Source organism: Anser brachyrhynchus, assembly GCF_964034855.1.
Source record: "Anser brachyrhynchus genome assembly, chromosome: 6".
Taxonomy (NCBI): domain Eukaryota; kingdom Metazoa; phylum Chordata; class Aves; order Anseriformes; family Anatidae; genus Anser; species Anser brachyrhynchus.
The window spans coordinates 39,943,515-39,965,478 of record NC_137700.1 but is presented as its reverse complement, the minus strand read 5'-3'; the positions used below and the strand labels follow the sequence as shown (position 1 = coordinate 39,965,478).

Below are 21,964 nucleotides of genomic sequence, written 5' to 3'. Positions count from 1 at the left end.
TATTTAATGTCATCATCCAGGGAAACAAAAGATTGGTTTGGTTTCAGATGGAGTTCTGCACATTACCTCATTTACTGGGTCTTACACGCAGCTGCCATGGCACGACACATCTCTCAAGAATGTGGAGTGAGGAGACTCTGCTGTTTACTATAAAGCTGAACATAACATATCACAAATAATAAATATATATATATATAAAATATACACGATAATATATAAGATATACAGTGTATGTAATATATATTACAAATAAATATATTTATATAAGTCCTTTTGCAACCAGTTTAGCTGTACATTGAGTTTCTAGTTTGCCTGATAGCCGTGCCTTTGGTTCACATCACGCAGGAATGAGCTCCAGAGGTAGAACAGTACCATGCAGTTGTCCCTTAGCAGTAGTTCGTATTTTCATATAAAAACATGGCAAGGATAAATTCTTGCCCAGAAATTATTTTAAATGACTCTCAGCTTAAAGCTTGTGCCCTAGAAATTCTGCATATGAGTGGTTTTCCTGGTGGGTGCGCAGAAAAACACTTGTATTCTGAACTCTTGGAGGTTTAGGGGGCTTTAGGGTGAATATTACTCATGCTTTTTACAGCATGTTATTAAACAAACAAAATTTTGTTAAAATGGAATCTTCTTTTTCATCTTGACACTTATTCACTGTTTATATTTCCTTTAGTTTAGGCATAAGAAAACCTTTGCTTCCTTTTTTTTTTTCCGAGTCAGTTTTTATTTTTGGATTTTCCTATGCTCTCAGAATCTCTAGTTGTGACCATGATATGGATACATATATATAAAAATATTTTTTTTAAAGACGTTTCCACTTTGTCATTCCTGAATTCATAAAAACATATGCGTTATGATTTGTTTTTGCCTAGACTTTGTTTTGTCGAAATTCAGAATTAGTTTACCTTGACTACAGAACGTTCCTTAATTTCCAGACTTTTGTTTTTAGGATTCAGGTTACATATGGAAAAGGCACTGACACCAGCTAGATACCTGCACTGTGCGTTGCATCACTTGGTGCCTGTCAGGAGTTAAATGCAGGTATTGCTACCAAGCCTCAGCTTGTGTTTCTGGCAGATGGGGCTGTAGTTGTTGACGATCCTAGCACAGACAAGCTTCGGCTTGACATCCTCACCCAGGTGCCTGCGGTCCAGGACATGACGAGACAGGGGCTGCAAGCGTGAAGGCATCCACGCCAATGCTTGCCCTAAGGTGTTTGGTTAGGCCGAGAGGGAAGAAGATTTTGTTTCATGTGCTGATAAGCCTGAGTGTGGACTTTACACCTGGCACTAGGCTTTTGGCAAGGTGCGTGTATCTGAGACAAAATTACGCAAATTGTTCGGTGCTGGAGGCTGTGCGGTTCGCTCCCGAAAACAAAGGCCGCAGTGTGATGGTTCAGCTGAGGGAAAAGGAAAGCTCGCGCCTCCCCCCACCCGCCTTCCTTAATAAGGCAAAAAATACTCCCAAACCCTAGTTTTATAGCGCTAAAGCTTCTGATTTCATTGGAGTAGTCTGGCTAAATTACATTTTATGGACAAATACTAGTGTCATTACTTCATCTGCTGGGTGAGCACTGCATTTGTCATGTTTGGAGCGCTTTCTGCGGAGCCTGCTGTGGGAGGACTGGTCTCCCTGTCCCATTTTCTGTCTTATTGCAGCCCCAAGGCAGGTATTTCTCTTCCTTTTGATGACTGATGAACAGGATATTGTTTCAGCCCTGTTATTATCATTTTTAATCATGCCTCCTAATTCCTGCAATATCACACTCGTGGAAGTACAAGTAGGAATTTGCAGGGGCTGCCTGAAGATGCTAGGCAGACTGCTGTGTTGTTCAACGTGCAGTTGGCACGTGTTGAAAGCCACGTCTGTGCCTGCAGATAATCCCACTGCCACTTTCTACCAGTGAGACAAATTTTAACTGGGATGCTCGCCCTTGGGGACGAGAGTTTCCCTGGGACGCTCACCCCCAAGGCTGGGTTTGGGGGATTAAACTAGGGGTAAAAGAGGTGTAGCAGTGGTGGAAGTGGACGGAGATGGCACCGAACAAGTAGATTGAAGGGGTAGATATCAAGGGTTGTGTGTGGCTGTAGTGAGGCTGGGGGCAATGGGACTGGGCAGATACTGCAGTGAAAGGGTGTGGGGGCTCTTCCCAGGGTGTTACAGTGCAGGAGAGAAAAGACCTTGAGGGATAGATAGGTACTGGTGGGAGATAGATAAGAGTGTGAGACACCTGGGAGTACTAAAGGGTGGACAAATCAGCGAAATGTGCAATTCTGTGGCTCTTAAGTAAAGCTTATCCTGACAGCCTGCATGCGGGCGTCCTCTCCTCTCTCTGCTGTGCAAACCACCATGCCGCTTGAAATCCAGAGGTGGCTGGATTTCATAGCTTTTCTGGATTTTGAGTCATTAGGTCATCTTTGGGTTACTCCTGCTCCCATGGTGCAGCTTTAACAGCAGTTGCTGCATTTAAACGTAGAAATGAAGTAAAATATAATGCAATTATAATTTAAAAGCCACATTAAAAAATCATAGTTTGTTAAGCACTTTTGAATATTGAACTGCTCTGTAAATATAAAATATTATGATTATTTTTTCAGGTTGCTATTTAAAAGGTTGCATGAATATGTAAAAAATTTTGACTGTTCATGGAAGAAAAAATACTGATACTATCAGAGTTTGATCTGAATGAAGAACTCAATACAACTTTATAGTAGTTGGAATAGAATTGTTTTTTGCCATTTTTACAAGATACTTGTAGAAGTCTAAAGCATGCATTTGCAGGGATTTTTGATCACCATTGTAAACTGAGTGATCAAAACAGTTGTTTGAAAATTGTTCATGTATTCTGTATTTACAAGTTGACACGTATATTAATTCACTGTAAACAACTGATAGATGGACAGATGCGAATAAATATCTGTGCTGATTTTGCATTTGTAAGAAGTTGTCGATTAGGAAACATATGCTGCAAATCAGAACAAAACAGGCATAGAAGAGAGATCAAAAACTGTAAAAATAAGAGGAAAAAAAAAATCTTGTTTTGAAGCACAAAGTTTGTGTTCAAGCATGCCCAGCCTAAGTGTTTTTCATTAAAGCTGTTGCATATTCTGTCTTGAAAACTTTGCCTGATTGTGCTTGAATTGCTGGAAATGTAATGGCACATAATATATAATCTGGTCTTCCTGAGAACAGTAAAGGAGCGTGTCAGCATCTGGTCTGATGCTCAGAAGAGGCTGCAGATTCCATGTAGCAGAAACAAGCGTGATTCTGGTGGTGGGACATCAGGCCATGTGATGGTAAAATCCCTTGTGATGTCCTTGTGATAATTTTCAAACCCGTGTACCTCAATATAGTGAGTGTGCTGCAGGAAAAAAAAATTTAAAGGTTTACATAATCTTTTTTGTTTTTACTTTGAAGGCAGAGCTGCTTGCAGGAAAAGAAATTTGGAGGATGAAAAAATATGCAGTCAAGTCACAATAACAGCAGCAAAAGTCACTCCTGCTGCATGCTTTATGGCATCGGTGGGTGCACTGAGGAGTTAAACCCACTGCAGCTGGGAGAGGGCATCATCCCTGTAGGAGAGATGCTATTTGCCAGGCATATGGTAAACCTTTGGCAGAGCCTGCTGGGGAGCCCAGTGCAGCCGTGCTGGACCCCAGCATCGTCTCTGTGGTTATGGTGGAGCAGCTGAGTGCTGGGAGCTGTGCACAGTACAAAGGATGATATCTCCACGCATAAAAAATAATGCAGTCTCTGGAAATGGCCAGAGCAATAAAATTTTACCACTTGTCTGTGAGAAAGTTACAAGTAGTTTTTCATTTTCTCTTGCAGTCTCTTTTAGGGCACATTGGAAAGAATTTCAATGAAAATTTCAGCTCCTCATTGTTCCGTTTCCCATGCTTTTCTCAAACCAAAGTAAGGACTCTCCCCTCTTTGTTCAGACGTGCACGAAGCTTTTGCTTATGCACGTGCTATGTGAGGGGTATGGCAAGGGAGCCCCAGGATTAGCATTGTACAACTTTCTCCTGTGACTTTTCTTGTCCCACAGTGTTGGTGAAACCTATGTCACCCTGACAACAAGGACAAACTGGTCCTAAAGCCCTGTTGATGGTTTCACATTTTGCAACAAGATCGTTCATGTCGTCTGCCTTAGCCCTTGACTTGCTGGGGACTCCTCTGTCTCATTTAACCCCCCCATATATGTGTGAGCTGAAAGGATAGTTTTTAGCTAGTTCTGATTGTAATTTTTCTACCCTTTCCACCAACATCGAGCTTTGTGCTGAGCCAAATCAATCTTGCTGCAGCTTTTTTTTTCCTCCCGGCTTGTTGCCATATTAGAAAAGGTGTGCAGATGAACTGATGCTGTAAAGGTGTTATGCAGAGATGAATTTTAGCTAAAATGCACATAGGACAGCAAGTGATAGCTACGCTGTAGAGCTATCCAAAGAGACAGATGGGAGAACATCAGCGGGAGCTTTGCCTGCTGGAAAAACACTGCCATTACTTCCAGTTGGAGGTGAAGGTGGTAAAGCCAAGGACAAAGAGTTTGAATATACCTGATTTGTTTCTGCAAAGATTTAAAAAGGCACTGTCTTCTACTTGACTGATCTTGGTCAGAAGGAGGGTTTAGGTAGCACGGGAGGTTGGATGGGATGGTAAACGTTTTGCTAAGGGTAGGAAGATGCTTGACAAAATGTTAGCCTTTAGGATGCAAGTTGTTTAATAATCAGTGTTAAAATATTTAATTTAATGAGAAAGTAGTGTTCAGTGACAGCAGGGAATATACGGGGCCTGGTCCCTTGGTGTCTTACCTCAGGCTGTTTTCTGATTTTGGTCCCTGATGGACGTTTGGGCCCTGTAATTAGCACTGAAGAAGTGTGTGGCACAACTGTGGAAAGAGATACCTCACCTTTATATCAAAGGCACCTAAATTACAGGAGAGAGGGAGAATAGAAAGTGGTTGAGGAGGTTAGCCCCATCACTAGCCCCATGGCCAGGTCCCTGTGCTGCTCTGGGCCTAGCTGGGTTGACGTGTGAGGGCAGGAGCTCCAGCTGCAGTGACACCCCTTGGAGCTCTTGGCTCTGAGGCTGCTTCTTCGAGTAGCGTTGGCCCGATAGGAAATGCTACACAGGGAGACTCCTGCTGCACAGGAATGCTGGATAGCACGAATGCTTGTTGGCTAGCACCTATTGGTGAAAGATGCCAAAATTTGTAAGGCATGATTTCACTAGCACTGGTAATGCTGGTCTGATCCACAGGCTACTCTGCTAGTCTGTCTGAAAGGCTCCTGCTCTTTGTCAAGTGCTCTTGCCAGGGATGGTCTTAATCTCCTAGAGTTTAATGACAGTGATCTGTTACTCCTTGTAGCCTTAAAGCATCTTCTGGTTTTGCAGAGAGCTTGCGAAGAGAGCATTGTCTCTGACACACTGTGGATGATACCTTGATGCGTATAAATTACCTCCGGGGTGGTGATTTGAGGGGTGTGTATGTATGTTCGTATAAATGGAACATGACAGTTCAGCAGCACTTCTGAATTGGCTATAAACAACACGCAGTGCTTCATATTGTGCAGAAGGGAAACCAAACTGACGTGCATCTGGTAGAAGCTACTCAGCTCCTGGCTCACGTATATACCGTGTATGACATTCATTAGTAGAGGCATTTTGCCTACACCTGCTTGGTTGTTTCTGATCTTCTAGAAGAGCAGCCAGCACCCAACCTTACTCCTCCACACCGCTGAGCAAACAGTGGAGGTAGCAGTGTTTTCCTTCCAGCCTTTCATGGAGCACAGGCCCCTGTAAGCAACTGCTTATTGCTGGAGAAGGGAAGTGAAGGTTTGGCTTGGCCTGTGTGTAGAAAGCTACCCTGAAGGAGGAAATTCCTGTGGGGACTCTGACATCTGTTTGGTTAGACCCCTCCTATGCCACTCCACCTAGAGGTATGGAAAGCAAGTGTCGTTTCAAGTCAGGTCCTTCATATGAACTTGGATAATGCTGGATTTATAGGGAAACTTGTTTTGCAGTTCCTCAGGCCTTGGCTGCTCCTGGAACTCTCCTCAAAGGCGCTCTGTAATTCAGAGAGCAAAAGTTAATCCCAGGCTCCGAGTACTCATGAACTGGGGCCGGATTAGCAGCTTGTGTAGGTGAGGTCTTTCCTGAAGGACAGTGACGGTCATGCCTCTCCTTCCAAACCAGTTCCTTGTCTGTCAGGCAGAACAGGACAGAAACATGAAGGGTCTTTGCTCACTGAATGGTGAGAGATTCATAAGAATTAATCTTTTTTAATGGTTGATATTTAAACCAGATTGGTAGTGATCACAGATTGGTGCACTGTGCTCAGCCCAGTGGCTTTAGTATATGCCCTCACCCGATGGTAAGTATCCGCACCTCCAAAAAAAATCATCAGAGCCAGCAGTAACAGTTTGCATGTGTACAGTCTCACCAGGGATGACAAAAATTGAATGAGTGTAGAGACTGAATGACTTGTGCAGGTAGAGAGAATTGTTCCCTCAAACTGCAGCTGAAATGCTCATCAGTGGCTTCATTTGGCTAATTCTGAGCTGCCTGACCATGTGCTGCTGTTGTGAAGAAACAATATTTCAGCTCTGAGGTGGCAGGGTGTGCACTGGCCCTGTGAGAAGGTTGGGAGGTTTCACCTCCCCGTCAACCCCAGGCAATGGTAAAGTTACCATATGGCTGTGTTTTCCTTTGGAGCAGTTTTGGTAGTCCTGTGGGAATAGTCTGGAAGATGAGCAGGCTCTGGGTGACCCCAGAGATGGGTGATGCTGTCATCTTCCCACTCCATGAGGCTTGAAGGAACCTTGTAGCAGGGTGTTCCTGCAGCCATTCTCCAAGCTTGGCTGCCTTCTGGGACCTCCCATGTTAGGTACGTGGCTCAGCAGAAGCACTGGGAGAGTGCTGCCGATACGATGAGGATGAAACATGGGAGAAATATTTCAGTCCAAATGTATGGTAGAAAAGCCTGTGATGAAAAGGCTGAAGAGTCAGTCCTGCGAGTCTGGGAAGCCAAAGCCATGGAAAGCGCATGTGATTGCAGTCTAGCATAAAAGACTATAGGATGATTTTTGAGACCCATAATTTAAAGGATAATTGACATTTTCCAAAGCAATAGATGTTGCACGATGGCTGGATATGCAGAACCTCTACCAAAGGCTAACGATCCACAATGGTTACTGATGCCACAGTGGTTGCTGATGCCACACTTGGAGGCACCCTTGGAGGGAGCTCTGTAGCTTCACAGTGTTAGCTGTCAAGATGACTCCTAAGCATTCAGTAACATTTCAAAATTGATATTAAAGGCTCTGGAAAATGTGTCTGTCTAATGAAAAATTGTGGAAAAGAATTGGATTACTTTTTCTTTTATTTTCCCATTTTAATAGAGGGTCTCTCCATTGTCCCCAGAACTCTTGCATTTGCTATTCAGCTTTTATTTCCTTAACTTGCACTTGAATCACACATTTGCAAGGAGAGGAAACAGGCACATTCAAAAGGAGAAAATAAGAGTAGTTTTCATTTTTTTGAAATGAATCAATTGCCTTATCCAAAGCCCATTGAATTCCATGTGAGTTATTCCCCTGACTTCAATGGGCTTTGGTTCTGGCTTTTAGCTCCCATGAAAGGTCCTGAACTGTCTGTCCTGGGGTGACAGGGAGGCTTGGATAGACAATTACCAGAGCTCTTCTCAGCCCTTGGCACAGCCAGGTTGCTAAGGAGACTTGGCCTCTGGATAGGACCCGGAGTTCACCCCTTCCGGGGTTATTGTCTCCTCTCCCTGCCACCGCACTCCAGTAGCGGCAGTGGCAATTTTTCAGTCACAGTACGCTCCACTTCAGCCTCTGGCAGAAGCAAGTCCTGTCCTACATCTTCCTTCAGCTGGCACACTCGACAAGCAGCCTCTCTTCCCTCTGTGTTTCCATCCCTGTACCCCTCTGCCCAAGGACTGGGGTGGTGGGATCTGGCCTTCTGTTTGCTGTTGACTGTGAAATTGTCTTTTGGCCCCTATCACTGTCCTCCAACCCCTGGCATCTTCATCTCATGCGTCTGCATCGTGACGTTCCTGTCTCACACCTCTTTGATTTCCCTCTGTGTTGGCTGCAGTTGGTCAGCAAAACAATTGGGGAAGATGAAACCAAACATCAAAGATGAGGATCTTCTGTAGGAACCACCTGTCTTGGGGCTTTACAGCTGGCTCTTTAAACATTTTCAGGACCTCCTTGGGAAGTGTGTGGGCTCTGCTAGTCACTTCAAAGGTAGCTCTTCCATCCACTTCTCCTTCCACCATTGGTGGCAGGATGAGCTCCTTCCCACCCATCTCCACGTGTCCTGCAGGGCTGGGAGATTCCTGTGCAGCTCTCTCCACTGTGACCGTTTCTAAGAAACTTGGGATTTTCCAGCTTTCTTGGATTCTTTGTAACTTCCTCTCCTGGAGGAAGGTATTCTAAAGTTTTGACGTTAACAGGCTAAACGGCAGTTTCTTCTGAGTCACTGAGCAGTTCTCTTTGTCAGTCGTCTTTTCCGATAGCAAGTCTGTTTGCCTATAGATAAGCAAGCAGAATTGCTGGAGCAATTCTGAGCAGAAATGCTCAAGTCCTGGATACTTTTATGGTGGTGTAAAATTTAGTTAGATATTTGTAGCCTTGGATATGATATTCCTCCCATGAACAATCAGTTTCACTCTGCCTTTTGTAGATAATTGACTCCTCAAATGGAGCTGTCCTTTTTTTGTAGTCAAACTGCAAACTGGAGAAAGCAAACTGGTGTCTACTTGTTAAGGTGGAATCCAGAAACAAGCATGCTTTCTGTCTAAAAGTCTTATAAAGTTACTCTTTGGGAAGAATGCTAACAAAAATGAAATATAATGTGTTGAGATGTGTACATAATTATTAGTTTGGTTCACTTTCAGGTCAATATACAGAAGATATACTTCATTTTTAAACATCCATAACATTTCAGTTGAACCAGAAAAGACTGTTTAAGCAAGCAGGGCATATCTATGAAAAATCTTGTAATCTGTTTGTAGTTCACTAAGTAACTAATATTTATGGTAGTAAAATTATTATCTACTACTTTTTATGGTCTTTGTGATGTAGTGTTCAGTATGCTTGAAAACAGCTAATCTATGGGGCGATTTTCCATGTTACGGCATATGCTGTTGACTTGTTTTTGAAATGCGTTTTGTTAGCAGTGAAAGTGGAACACTAAATTTTGAGTGGTCAGATAGCAAAGATTTATTTCTTGAGGTTCGGATTCAATTCAATAGCAATGAGTGAAGGAGAATATTGAGATCAATAGAGTGATAGAGTTGCAAGCTTGGTTGTCAACTTGTTTCATATCAAAAAATTGTTTGAGTGAAATAACTAGAGATGTATGTAGTTACTGTAGTTTAATGATGATCCTAATTATGATCATTGTATTATTTAAGGCAAGTGATAAAATCAGTGTTACCAGCTTTTAAGATATTTTTAGGCAACTTTAGCTCTTTGGTTAGTGTTTAATAAAAAGGAAAACACTGCTTCCATCTAATATTAGTGTAGCCGGTTGTTTGAGTGGTGATAGCTGCTTACAAATGTAAGGGTTGTATTTTACATGTGAAATAGTGATGTGAGATTTATGAATATGGTTTGTGACAGTACGTATACTTAAACAGAGTCCTTAAATGTGTATGGTTTGCTGAGAAATAGCGAAGACAGGATAACATTCTGAAATGACTCGCCAAGAAATGGTTCTGTACAGAATTATCGCTGGTCATTCGTAATTAGTGGAAGTTTGCCCATATTTTATTATTTTCCCTGATGCTGATGGCCTTTCTTGTGGTCCTTGGACTTCAGGTTTGTCGTGAAACCCCACTGAGTTTGCATCATGATGTTACGTTCTTTTGTCCTTGCTTGTGTGCACAAAGGAATACTCCCTTCTGCTGAAGCGGGGTAGTTGAGTGGACGATAATCAATGCTCTACATGTTGGAGGGTAACTAAAGTTTGTTTTTTTTTTTTAACTTTTTTTTTTTAATTTCTTACCCTCAGAAGAAATTTCACAAATGTTTTACCTGTATGTGCACCCACTCTCTTTAGACTTTAAGGAATTTGGGACAAGAATGCAAAAACTTTCCTTTTACTTCTTTGCTTGACCTTTTCTTTTTTGGTAGAGGAAACGTTTGACAGTCATCAATAAAAGATTAAATCATTGATGGCTATCGGGATAAACTAAACACATTTTGTGTGTTGATGCTGGCATAGTAGGAACTTTTCCAAGATGTTTCGGGCCTCATTCTCTGGTTTGTTTAAGGGCAGCAAGTAAGGTCACAAAGGAAATCAAACCCTGATGTGGAGAAATGAAACATGAGGCCTACTGACTTCTAAAAAACATTTTAAATAACATTCTCTAAGGTTTCATTTTATACTGAAGGCAGCTGTAATAAGTTTTGGAAGATGGTGTAAGGTTTCTATTAAAGAGAGATTTTGCTTGCTGTTTTTGTACCCAAATGAAGGAGTGAGGGAGGTGAAATTAGAGCTTATTTAGCATAAGGTGAGAAACTTTTAAAAGTTTTCTTCAGAACTGTAAAATAGTAATTTATATGTTCTACTGTAATTTACAAATTAAAAAAAAAAAGGTTAAACCGTTCCTAGATCTTTTGAAAATGACATACATAGCCATGGAATAATTTAATAAATGCAATACAAATGCACTTTTGCCACAAGTAAAATAAGACTGCTGCTTTGTAGTATGCTGCCAGCGTAGCCTCAGTGAATAAATTCCCAGTAGATGTTTGCCGCATGCCAAATATATTGGACTGTATGAAAGATCCCATTGTTCCACGGGCATCATTATTTGCTATTACACTCGCAATGTTTGCTTGTGAAACAGTTTATTGGAAACTAGTATGTTTAAGGAGTGCTTGATTTGAAATTCAGTTGATTTGGCTCTTAACGTCAAAGCTTTCCCAGTGTACAGCCTCTAAAAATAAATATTTAGATTCACTCTCTTTTTTTTCCCGGTCTTCGAAAGAATTCCTGGAGCAGGAGGAAAGAAAAGCTCAGGCAGTGATGAGCAGTGGGCTCTTCACTTTAGATTCACAGGTTGAATGCGTACAGAGGTCATTATTAACTTTATATTCTTATAGAAGGAAAGGGCAGAGTTAAGTTTTCATGAAGTTCCCACTTAGATGACGGAAAGCCACAGCTCCCTGAAGGTTTTTTTGGGGGGGCTGGTGCTGTTGTCCATACTGCTCACTGAATAATAAAAAGGTTCGGTAATTAGTGCTGCCATTTTGAGGGCTTTCCCTTATGTGATGGCCAAGTGAAAAGTCCTTATGCTTTGCCTACTTGCCTCGTCCAGCAAAAAAAGGCTGCTGGTGGCCCCAGAGAGTTGGGAGCTGGGCTGGTGCCCTGCTTACCACCCAGGAGATCTGAGCAGCTTTCAGGCTTGGTGAGGGCGGTGGAAAGTTGCCTCACCATCGTAGCTGAGGGCAAGGCTCCCATCCCTGCTTTGCTCAAAGACACTTTGCTCAAAGCTGCACTAGGGACACCGGCTGCAGTGGCTCTCTGGACACCCAGATGATAAAGGCTACACTCAGCATGTTCAGCGCTGCAGGCTGAATGAGGAACATGTATGAAATACTTAGGCAAGTCAATAGATGAAAAGCTGCGTTAGCACACATTAAATATACAGTGGTTTTCTAGACAACTAGGTATTTCCTTGTGTCCTGCTCAGGATAACAAAAAATTGGAATTTCTGCTGCTGTATCTGGGTGTAGGGAGCATCTGTCGTTGTTGTATGGATCGGTGCTCTGAAAAGGTGAGCTACCTGGTATGTGTCCTCCATGGTGCCTTTCAGCGCTGAGGCTTCTGCTAGTTTTGAGAAATTCCTTTTTATTTCAATACCTTGTTGATTCATTTAAAAAAAAAATAAAATTAATCTTTCTTTCTAATTTGTGGATGTTTAGTCCAGTTAGTATGTTTCAAAGCTCAGAGGTACTTATTACAGTAACTCTTGAAAAAGAAAAGAAGGCATTTTACTTATTTCTTGCTTGATTGGACTATGAAAAATGCGTAAAGCTTTTAGGCAAGGTTTTTCCCCTCCCCCCAAATAGCTATTCTTTATATTACAAGTGTAGTGCTCAAGTCATCTCCTTTGAACTGGAGTTTTTGTTATACGTTTTGGCTGCAGTGTTATTTCGGAGGAGTCAGCCAACAGGCTTACAGGGCTTTTTGGCTCGAGTTCACTTGCAGTTTTCTTGGCAGCTCTGCTTATTTATGCATCTTTATTTCTCTCTCTTTCTCTCCCTTGCTCCCTCTCACTCGCCCTCCCCATCCGAGCAGAGCGATCACCGCACAGGCCTATCCTCCAAGCTGGCCTTCCTGCAAATGCCTCTGCAGTAGTCGGAGGTGACGTCGAGTTTGTCTGCAAAGTCTACAGTGATGCTCAACCTCACATTCAGTGGATAAAGCATGTAGAGAAGAATGGCAGTAAATACGGACCAGATGGACTGCCGTATCTCCAGGTTTTAAAGGTGAGGCATTGCAGATGCTAGCGGTGGTGACAACTTCTTTAAAGCATTGTATTTAGTTGATGTGAATCCAAGAATTCTGAGATCTGAACCTCTTTTGAAAGTGGAAGTGTTTGTTAGAAACAAAATAAGTTAAACGTTTGGTAGTCTAAATGCTAATTATGCAGCTTATAGACGCATTTTTTTAAACTTCCTTGAAGTCCTATATCTCTAAACATTTCAGGCATGACTTATTCAGAAAAAAAAATAATGAAAACCCTCTTAAGGATCTTTATTGACATTTATATATTGTTAGAGTGCATCCATAACATACTGGGAGTATGTACTCTGTTTCTTTCATGTTCCCTCAGCCTATTTATTTCAAAGACTGTTTAGTTACGTGACACCTGCTGCCAAAAGTTTGTTGGAGGGTTGGGTTTTCTGCATGCTGAGCCTTCAAAGATGTCTGTTTTTCCCCAGTGTGATGTGGCATATCAGTGGCACCGGGTTGTTCTGCACTGTGGAGTTTTCTGAGCTGGTTGGCGATGCTTTGGATTTAAAATAAACAAACAAACAAAAAAACAAAGCAGAAAACAAGCAAAACCCAAACCCTCAACGTTTTGACCCTGATGCTTGCATGAAGTGGAAGGCGTATTCATATGATGTGTTGGTGGTGGGACCATAGACAGATTTGTGTCCTTTTTGGGCAGCAGTTACATTGTTCTCCTGTGTTATTGGTCTATTCTAGCATTCGGGGATAAATAGTTCCAATGCTGAAGTGCTGACACTGTACAATGTGACAGAGGCGGACGCTGGAGAATATATTTGTAAGGTCTCCAATTATATAGGGGAGGCCAACCAGTCTGCCTGGCTCTCTGTTCTGCCGAGTATACAAGGTAACAATGTTTTTTAAAGAAAGCTGGATGTAGAAGCTGGAAAAAATGGTGATTTGGGAAACTGCAGGCAGCTTGTAGGATAACTCCTTGGCCTTGTGGTATATTTGTAATCCTCCTTTGGTGATGCAACTGGTATTAAACCAGCAGCCATGGAAAAATTCCCACAATATTCTGTGCGTACCACAAGCAGTGGTTTCTGATGTTGATCTTTATTCTGTCTTGTATCTGCTCTCTCTGTGTGTACACGTCTATGTTTAGTTTTGTTCTTAATTCTGCATACTTCTGTAATTCACGTACAGGGTACTTGTTGGAAATGTAATTACAGTCTAATTGGTGTATTTATGTATTTTACACACATTCGTGCGTATGTGTGTGCATATATATATGAAACATTCACGTAAGTAGCCACTGAAGCATACGCCAGGTCAATTGAGTCACTTATGGCCTCCTACATCACCTGCAGTGCTGCAGGGCTGGGAGCGTTTCCCGGTTGTATTCGCCCATTATTGCCTGGGTTATAATCCATCACGAACAATAAAGATTGGCAATGATGTGTCTACGACTCACAACTAAATTTGCTTGAAAATGATTTAGTAAAAAATTGCTTATTCCCTCATCACGTACTTCAAAGTGATGTTTTTCAATGGAACAGAGACAAAACCCAACAGTATCTCTTTTTAAAATAATTTCCCTAAGTCTTCATAACAGAGGCATTGGCACTGATGCCCTGTTGCACACATCCTGGGATAGTTGGAAAGTCCCAGGTCTAAAAGCCTCTGGATTTTGGATTCAATCTATTTGTAAAAGTTTGGATAAACACTGATACACCGACTGGTTTGCTCTGTAATGACCAGTCATGCCAGAGATCTAGCAAGTCCAGAAGAAGGGCAGAAAAATGCTCTATTTTTTTCCCCTCTTTCTCTCTCTAAGATTTAGAAAAATATGTATTTCTCCTCCCTCGTTCTTGCACCACTGGGATCCAGTTTCTCTCCACATCTGAGAGCCACAACTGATCCTCTCTGAACATGAGCACAGATATCTGCCTACCATCGTGACTCTGTCCACTGTGGTCCTAAGCAAACCATCAGATATTACCAGATTTCAGATTGAACTCTGAGATCTGGCAACACTGCAAAATGTACAGTATTTTAGTGCAGTGGATGATGCAACTACCACAGATTGCTGGAGACATTTGTTAAGTGGTGTCCTTTGGAGCAGAATTTATCTTCTTTCATCCTTTCAGAATATATTTTTATTCCTCTGAAACAGGCAACTACACGTGAAGGATACCACGTTCTGTCCTATTGTGTTTTCTCTCTGTTTTTCTTTCAACTCTTTGTTGAAAAAGAAGGAAAAAAAAAATCTTTGTGGGTTAATTTTTCCATGTCATTTGATTGCATGCATGTCTAGGTGGTGAGTGTAGGTCTGGTGAAGGGTGTTGATGACTTTCTGAGGTGAGCTGGGACCTGTTGGTAAACGCCTTTTGGATGAGGGACTGTGGATGGGGAAGGAGCTTTGCATCTCTCCACCTCTGCCTTTCCAAAGCGCAAAGCCCTGTGGCTTCATCTCCCTATCCACAAGAATTCTCTCAATGTCTAGCTTTTTCTCTTGCTTCCCTCTTTTTTTTTTCTAGGCTGCCGGTGTTAACACCACGGACAAAGAAATTGAGGTTCTCTATATACGGAATGTAACTTTTGAGGATGCTGGGGAGTATACATGCTTGGCGGGTAATTCTATTGGGATATCCTTTCACACTGCATGGTTGACAGTTCTGCCAGGTATACACTGCTCTCTTTCAGTGGTTTTTCCTCTTTTTTCCCCTTGTTGATTGCTGCAGAATTAGCACAGCTTCTGTCTCAGAAAATGACTTCAGGTTTCCTCAACGTTTTTACAATGATTTTATATAAAATATTTATTTAAACACACTTGTCTCAAGCCAATGGTTTGTCTTGTGACATTCTAATTTGCAACTCCAAAAACGTTAAAAAAAAGTAAAATGCTATTGCACTTAAATTATTTTTTTACATCTGTTAAATGTTCATCAAAAACAATAGGAAGCTGTGCTTCCTTCTCACTTAAGTGTGGTAACTGAAAATCACCACATCAATCATTGTAAACTTCAAGAGGAGGAAATTCAGAGTTTCTTAAGAAGCTTTGGGACTGATTTGGCCATAATCATGTACTGATTCATCAAAGTACCTAAGCTACTCAATATGCTGAAATTCACTTTTACCTATCATCCAAATTTTAAATGAAAATTCTAATTTTAATGCCGATGGATTATGTACAGAAGCAGTGCCTTCCATATCTTGGGAATCAGCTCCATGCATCTTTAAACATTGCATGCACTAAGAAAACAAGTAGTCATTTGCTTTTACTGCAAAGCATGTCTTGCTGTTCTCGGGTTGATGATGTTTCTGTCCTTAAAAGAAACAAACATCAATGTGCTTTATTGCCTGAAAATTGTTATCAGCTGTTAGAAGATGTAACCATAGTTGGTTTTGACACTAGTCAAATGTTCTTGTTTATAACTGTTGGCAGCTGCCTTACGAGTTCCTTTGAAAAAATGTGAACCACCTGAGGTTTGCTGGGTCATCTTGTGCTTGCCATTTATTAATTGTTAATCCTGAGTAAGAAGTACAAAACCTGCATGTGCATATTGCCGAGATTCAGTGTACATGAGTGAAACTTTCTGCAGATAATTTCTTAACCCTTTTTAAAATATACTGAATGAGGCAACGTTACTACATTTCACTCGTACGTGAACACCAAGCCTGCGTGGTCTGTCACCAAGCAGGCAGGCAGTACCAGTGTAAAGCTTGCTTTGCTAGCAGTGTTTGCATTTTGCAAGTGCTTGAACAGCATATTTTAACCAACTTTCTTGAATGGAATATTTTATAAGCCTCCAACAAAGCACAAGAAAATTTCAGCTTGAACGCGTATTGCTTGTGGAGTGACTGCTGATTGCTGTGGAATGCTGTTGATCTGGGGGGTAAATCCCAGATAAGGGATTAGGGGACTGTGTTTGCACATATATCTGTCTCAAAGATGATTTCAAAATGGTTTCAGTCACAGTAACAGCTAGGTAGAACCACTCCCACTAAAACCTAATCTCATAGCCTAGCAATCGCTGTTGAAGTTCCTTAAAACACGCAGCCTTAGCGTGGCTGACAAAGGAGCACTCACTAAGACATGCTGTTAGCAATTCAGCGAAATTTAGAAACAAGGCGAGGGACCAGCCTGCCTTCCTTCTGTATTATAAGCTCCCAGAGAGAATTTTGGATAAACAAGCAATGCAGACTCAAGCCCCAACTTATATTTGCGAGTTGAGACATTCTTCTTTCAGGCTAGCAAATTCAACATTATATCTTTAAACATGCCTTTATGTGGTTAAAAATAATTACAGTGCTTTTGAAGTTTGACTTGAGCAACAAAATGAACCTGAACCTAGTTTGAATACTTCCAGTTCCTTCTTTTCCCCTGAAATTAGATTTGATCATTCAATATTTTGATGTGTGTTTGTCTACCTGAGCAGGCAGACACATGTACGTGTCTATATGTACCTACTTACATACACAAGCACACACGATGGCAAAATGAGAAGTTAAACCAGTGAGAGACAGAGGCATTGTTCCCAGATTGCAAAATAGCCTAAATATCCACAGTATTCTGAGTGTCACAAAGTCACGGAAAGAACTGCTGATATTACCATGTCATGTTGTTCCAAGCACTGTGCTGAACTATACATACTGTACTATGTGCTAACTCTGTGGCATGATTGTTCCCTCCCGAAAACCTGCGAATCCAGCTCCTGAAAAAGAGAAAGAATATCCGACATCTCCAGACTACCTGGAAATAGCAATTTACTGCATAGGGGTCTTCCTGATCGCCTGCATGGTGCTGACGGTCATCCTGTGCCGCATGAAGAACACCACCAAGAAGCCCGACTTCAGCAGCCAGCCGGCTGTCCACAAGCTGACAAAGCGAATCCCTCTGCGCAGACAGGTAACAGAAAGTAGATAAAGAGTTTGAAGAACTTTTACCAAAGCATGAAGCCAGCACCTCCTTCTGATGAGAGCTTTGTTTGGAAGGGGTATAAATAAGCATTAAACCAAACCGCATTTAGGGATGGGTTTAGGCTGGCACCTAGGAGGCTGGCATGGGAAGAAAGCACATCCCAATGCAGCGTTATGTGTTTCAAGGCAAGGAAATCAGGGATGTCAGAGCAGAAATGTGAAAAGAAAGGAATATGTTCTGTATTAGCAGTCTATAGATGGAAAAAAAAATCTATTTGAAGTATTTTGGGGCCTGATCCCACAGCTTATTGAAGTCAATGGAAAATTTTTTTACTGACTTAAATGGACTTTGGAACAGAATCCTATTTAATTGTGTATTTATAATGTTTCTAAGGTGACTATTATTGTAGTAACTAGGTACGAGATACTGAGAGGTATTTTTCCGGGAAAAAATTTTAAGAACTGAGGGGAGGGAATTTCATAGCTCAGCATCCAGAATCCACCTCAAAATAGAAAGACTGTAATAAAATAAAAATAGGGGCAATACTAAATCAGATCTCAGGCAGTTGGTTAAGATGCTGATGTTGTTGAGTGAGGAACAAAAGCGTATGCCAGATGTAAGATGCACACAACAGGATTGCACGAAGTAGATTTTGCAATCACTTGTCACTGGCAGCAAGCGTTTCTGGAGAGGGCAGCGCCACAAACAACAAACCAGTTGAACAAGTAAGAGGCCTTTGGCATTGTCACAGGCCATCGCTTGCCAAAACAGCCCTGATTCCCACATACTATCGTCTCCTAAAGACTTCTTTTAGATTGTTTTGATTGTCTTGCAGTGAGTCTTCAGAATAGACAGCTAGACCCACACCCAGACCGCCAGCGCTGCAGGGCTGAGGGCAGCCTGCAGCTGAGGCTTTGGTTCACCTCGCTATTAACAACAGGGACCTTTTGTGGGGCTTGGATCTGGTCAGGGCAGTGTGGATCTGAGGGTTTGGTTCATCTGCAACATTAATGAGTGGGACAGAATTCCTGCAGATGGTTCTTGTAGCCTGTCCAGCACGTTATCGCTGTCACAGTGATACCGTACCTTAAAAAGAGTTCTCCAGTAGAGGTGGGTGTTTGAAACTTTGGATGTGCTTAGAGTTAGGGTGGAGTTTGGTATTGGGATTTCAAACGGTGTTATTGTTTTCTGAATCTACTTGGTTAGAAATACAGCAGAGAAATCCCTCCTGTAATGCATCAGCTGTCATCCTCTAACGGGTGGTGTCTCACAAAGTCTTGAGGTGGGGGACAGGAGCTTTGTCCGATCTGAAAAATATTTGGTTTGAGGTTTTTTTGAGCAAAAATTTTAATTCCTATCTTGTTTGACTTGCTTTGCCACTTAAAAAAAAAAAATGTTGTAATTTTTCTCATTTGCTTGAAAGTCACTGGGGAAGAGAGGTACTTTTGCCTATGAGTACGTTCCAAAGAGTGAGAAGTCCCCAGCTCAACTGACACATCTCCATGGCTAAAATTCAGTGTAGTTTTCTGGACAAAGGTGGCTTTTCAAATGTTGTATACTTAACTAGAGAGAGAAAGACACTTATTAGCTGCTTAGATAAAAGACACTTATTAGACTTCTGCCTGAAAATAAAAGCATCATTATAACCCGGAGATAAGTTGATGGCTTAAAAAACGCCCAGGGTTTGGTGTGAGCTCAGTTGTGTCCCTTGAAAATGGTTCCTTGAGGGGAAAGTGTTATTGCAGTGCGTGTGACTCCAGTGCCAACCACTGCCCACAGTTTTGCTGTTTATCATTAAATGATGCAATATGGAACTTCTCCAAAGCTATTGTTTTCACAGAGGAAAACATCTCTGTCTTATAACATGCTCGTCAGGTCAGTTTTTATCCGTTAACTTTGTTTTTCTCAAACTTCTTAGCAGGAAAAAAAAAGGCATTTTGCTTTTAAAGTGGGACTATTTGTTTGAAAAACAATAAGTTTTTGAAAGTGAGAATCCTATTTCAACCCACGAGCAAAAATTCCATCATTCTCAATTCTCCTGAGTATACTTTCATTTACAGGACTTTCTCATTCAAAGGCTCTCTGCTGTCATATTTTCACAGAGCAAAACAGCTACTATAAATATTAAGAAGAAATCTATATTTCTGTTTCTATGATTTCACTGGTCATCTCACTGATTGTACTGGATTACAAAGGCAGCATGAAACTAGCAGTCCCTGGAAACTTGCTCATCAACCATGAAGATTTCTTAGATTTTCAGTTATCAGTCTTGCCAGTCTATAAGGCTGTGGCAGTTGTTTGGTTTCTGCATCTTTTAAAGCTGGTTTTCAGTTTCAGAACCATTGTCACAAATCAAAAATGAAAATAAAAATAATTCAGGAGGTGTTTTACTTAATCGATGTGTTCTTCTGGGTAGTTCAGATTGTTTTGTTGTACCACCGGGCTTGCTTTTTTGTTTGAGTTTATTTGTATTTCAGATAACTGTATTTACAGCCTTGCAGGGCTTTGTCACTGACCCTATATTTAGAGGCACGGGTGCAGAGGGCTCTCCTTTGGCTGCGTGCTGTGCTGTGCAGGGGAAGAGCAGAAGAAGTGGCCAAGCTGTCGGGAGGATAAGTGCGAGTGAGCAGGGGAAGTGCTTGTGACAGGTAGATGGTGTGAGCGCGGCAGAGAGCCGGGGCTGGTGGATATGATTTGTTGGGACTCCAGGGAAATGAGGCCATGTATTGGGGAATTTGTGATATTGTTTTGGAAGCTCTCCGCTTCGAGGTCAAGTTCCCTAAGGATCTGGATATGAAAATAATACCGGTTCAAGAGGAGGCATTTGCATGGCCATGATGCCATCTCGTCTAAGTGGGATAAGAGTCTTGCTGAGTAACATATGGTTTGATTTGCAGGCCTGGATTCTCGTACACTGACTATTTAGTCTGAGCTACTACAGGATTTTACCATTCCCCACATGCAGGCATTTTTTCCTGCCAAAATGCGGTTCTCTCCGCATTCATAGGAAGGGTCATGATGAAGTCAGGAATTATCAGTTCCCTCCCCCTGCAGTCCTAAGCCTCACTCGGATCTGGTACTTGGTTTTCGAAATAGAAACCGCTTACAGGGAAATCGAGCAAGCAGTTACAGAGAGCTGCAGTGCTCCGTTGGGATTAGCCACGCTCTGCATGGGAGCACCAGCTCGCGAGGAGGTGGGAAGAAGGATTTGCAGAAGTGAGCATTGTGAGCTGGTTTGCAGCATGGGCTTTAGGTGACAGGTTCTTCCAACTGAAGGGTAAAGAGTAGTCGTCGATAGGATGTGCGTTTATTTTGTGGAACTTTGGACCACTCAGCTATGTGTGTGTGTCTGTCTTAGAAGGAAGGAATGATTTCTTTTGCTTAGTATTTTAAATACATTCACATTAATTTACATGTAATGTGGTTGTTCATAAACATGCAGTGAACATGTTTGCGATGAGAAAAGACTGGTTGGTCTGAAGTAAGACTGAGGTTCACCAACCAAAATAGCTGTGTTCAAAAGGATGATGGCAACTGGAGCCTGAGAAAAAGAAGAGTAATCTGGAACAAGTAAAGAACCGTAGTATTGCATGTAGTGTTGAGCTGTAAAAGTATCGTTCGTTTCAAGGAATAGCCTCTGAAATACAACGATTAATAGATAACTTGTAGTAGGAGGTGTTGCAAGGAATTTACTGCAATACATACTTTAGTTTCTTGCTTTATCCTTGGGTTTCTCTATATAGAAACTGTTGACTTGCCTAGTTGTACTCTTTGTTATATTGCTGTTATGTAAGTCCTTCGAAAAGAAATCTTTTCATGAAAGGATTGTGCATGTGCAAGTGTTTTTAAGTGCAAGTACTTGCATCATGAATCCTTACATTCCATCTAGTGAATTTACCTTATATTTTCCTAGGTCGTGTCGCTGAGATGGGTCATTTCTATCAACAGCTAATTGCATTGCTTATCAATTATATTTATATACATATATGCATATGACTTCATATTAACTTTTATAGCAGAGCCTTCAAAAGGCTGACAATTATAGGAAATCACTGCATGGCTGCTAAAATCTCACAGCATGAGTGCCAGAACTGACAGATCTAAGCTTCAGGATATGGTATAAATCATCAGGGGAGGAAAACACCCTTCATAATCAATTACAGACAATTACACACTGCTCTGCAGCTGATTTTGCCACATGGCATTTAAAGATTCATTTAAGTTTTAAATGCTCCACTGCTTAGAAATGCTTGCAAAGTATTATCTCAAAGCTGATTAAATACAGCATGTTGGCTGAAGAACAAATATACAGTTAAAATGGGGATATAACAATGCGTTGGTACATGAGGTTCGGAGACAGAGGGCCTTTCTCCTTCCAAAGCCCAAGAATGGTGTTGAGGATCTGTCTGAAGCTGATATTCTTCTTGGTTCTGACCTCCTAGAAGTGAAAAGGAAGCACACAAGAAACATTTTATGGTGGAGAACTACCTTTTTGTTGGGGGTAACATATAGCACAGCAGTCCGTTCAGTATTCTGCTTGTG

General features: G+C 41.6%; 1 protein-coding gene across 4 annotated transcripts in view; it reads left to right on the top strand.

Annotated features, from left to right (window-relative positions):
* The window catches only part of FGFR2 (fibroblast growth factor receptor 2), an 83,044-nt gene that overhangs the window by 38,682 nt on the left and 22,398 nt on the right, over nucleotides 1-21,964 (top strand). For 2 of the 4 annotated variants that reach the window (XM_080597113.1, XM_080597111.1), the window contains 3 exons: nucleotides 12,343-12,533; nucleotides 15,039-15,183; nucleotides 17,214-17,410. In XM_080597113.1, coding sequence (XP_080453239.1) covers nucleotides 12,343-12,533; nucleotides 15,039-15,183; nucleotides 17,214-17,410 — 533 coding nt within the window. Of the gene's footprint in view, nucleotides 1-12,342; nucleotides 12,534-13,257; nucleotides 13,406-15,038; nucleotides 15,184-17,213; nucleotides 17,411-21,964 lie in introns of all 4 variants that reach the window. The other 2 variants (XM_080597112.1, XM_080597110.1) reach the window with 1 other exon arrangement.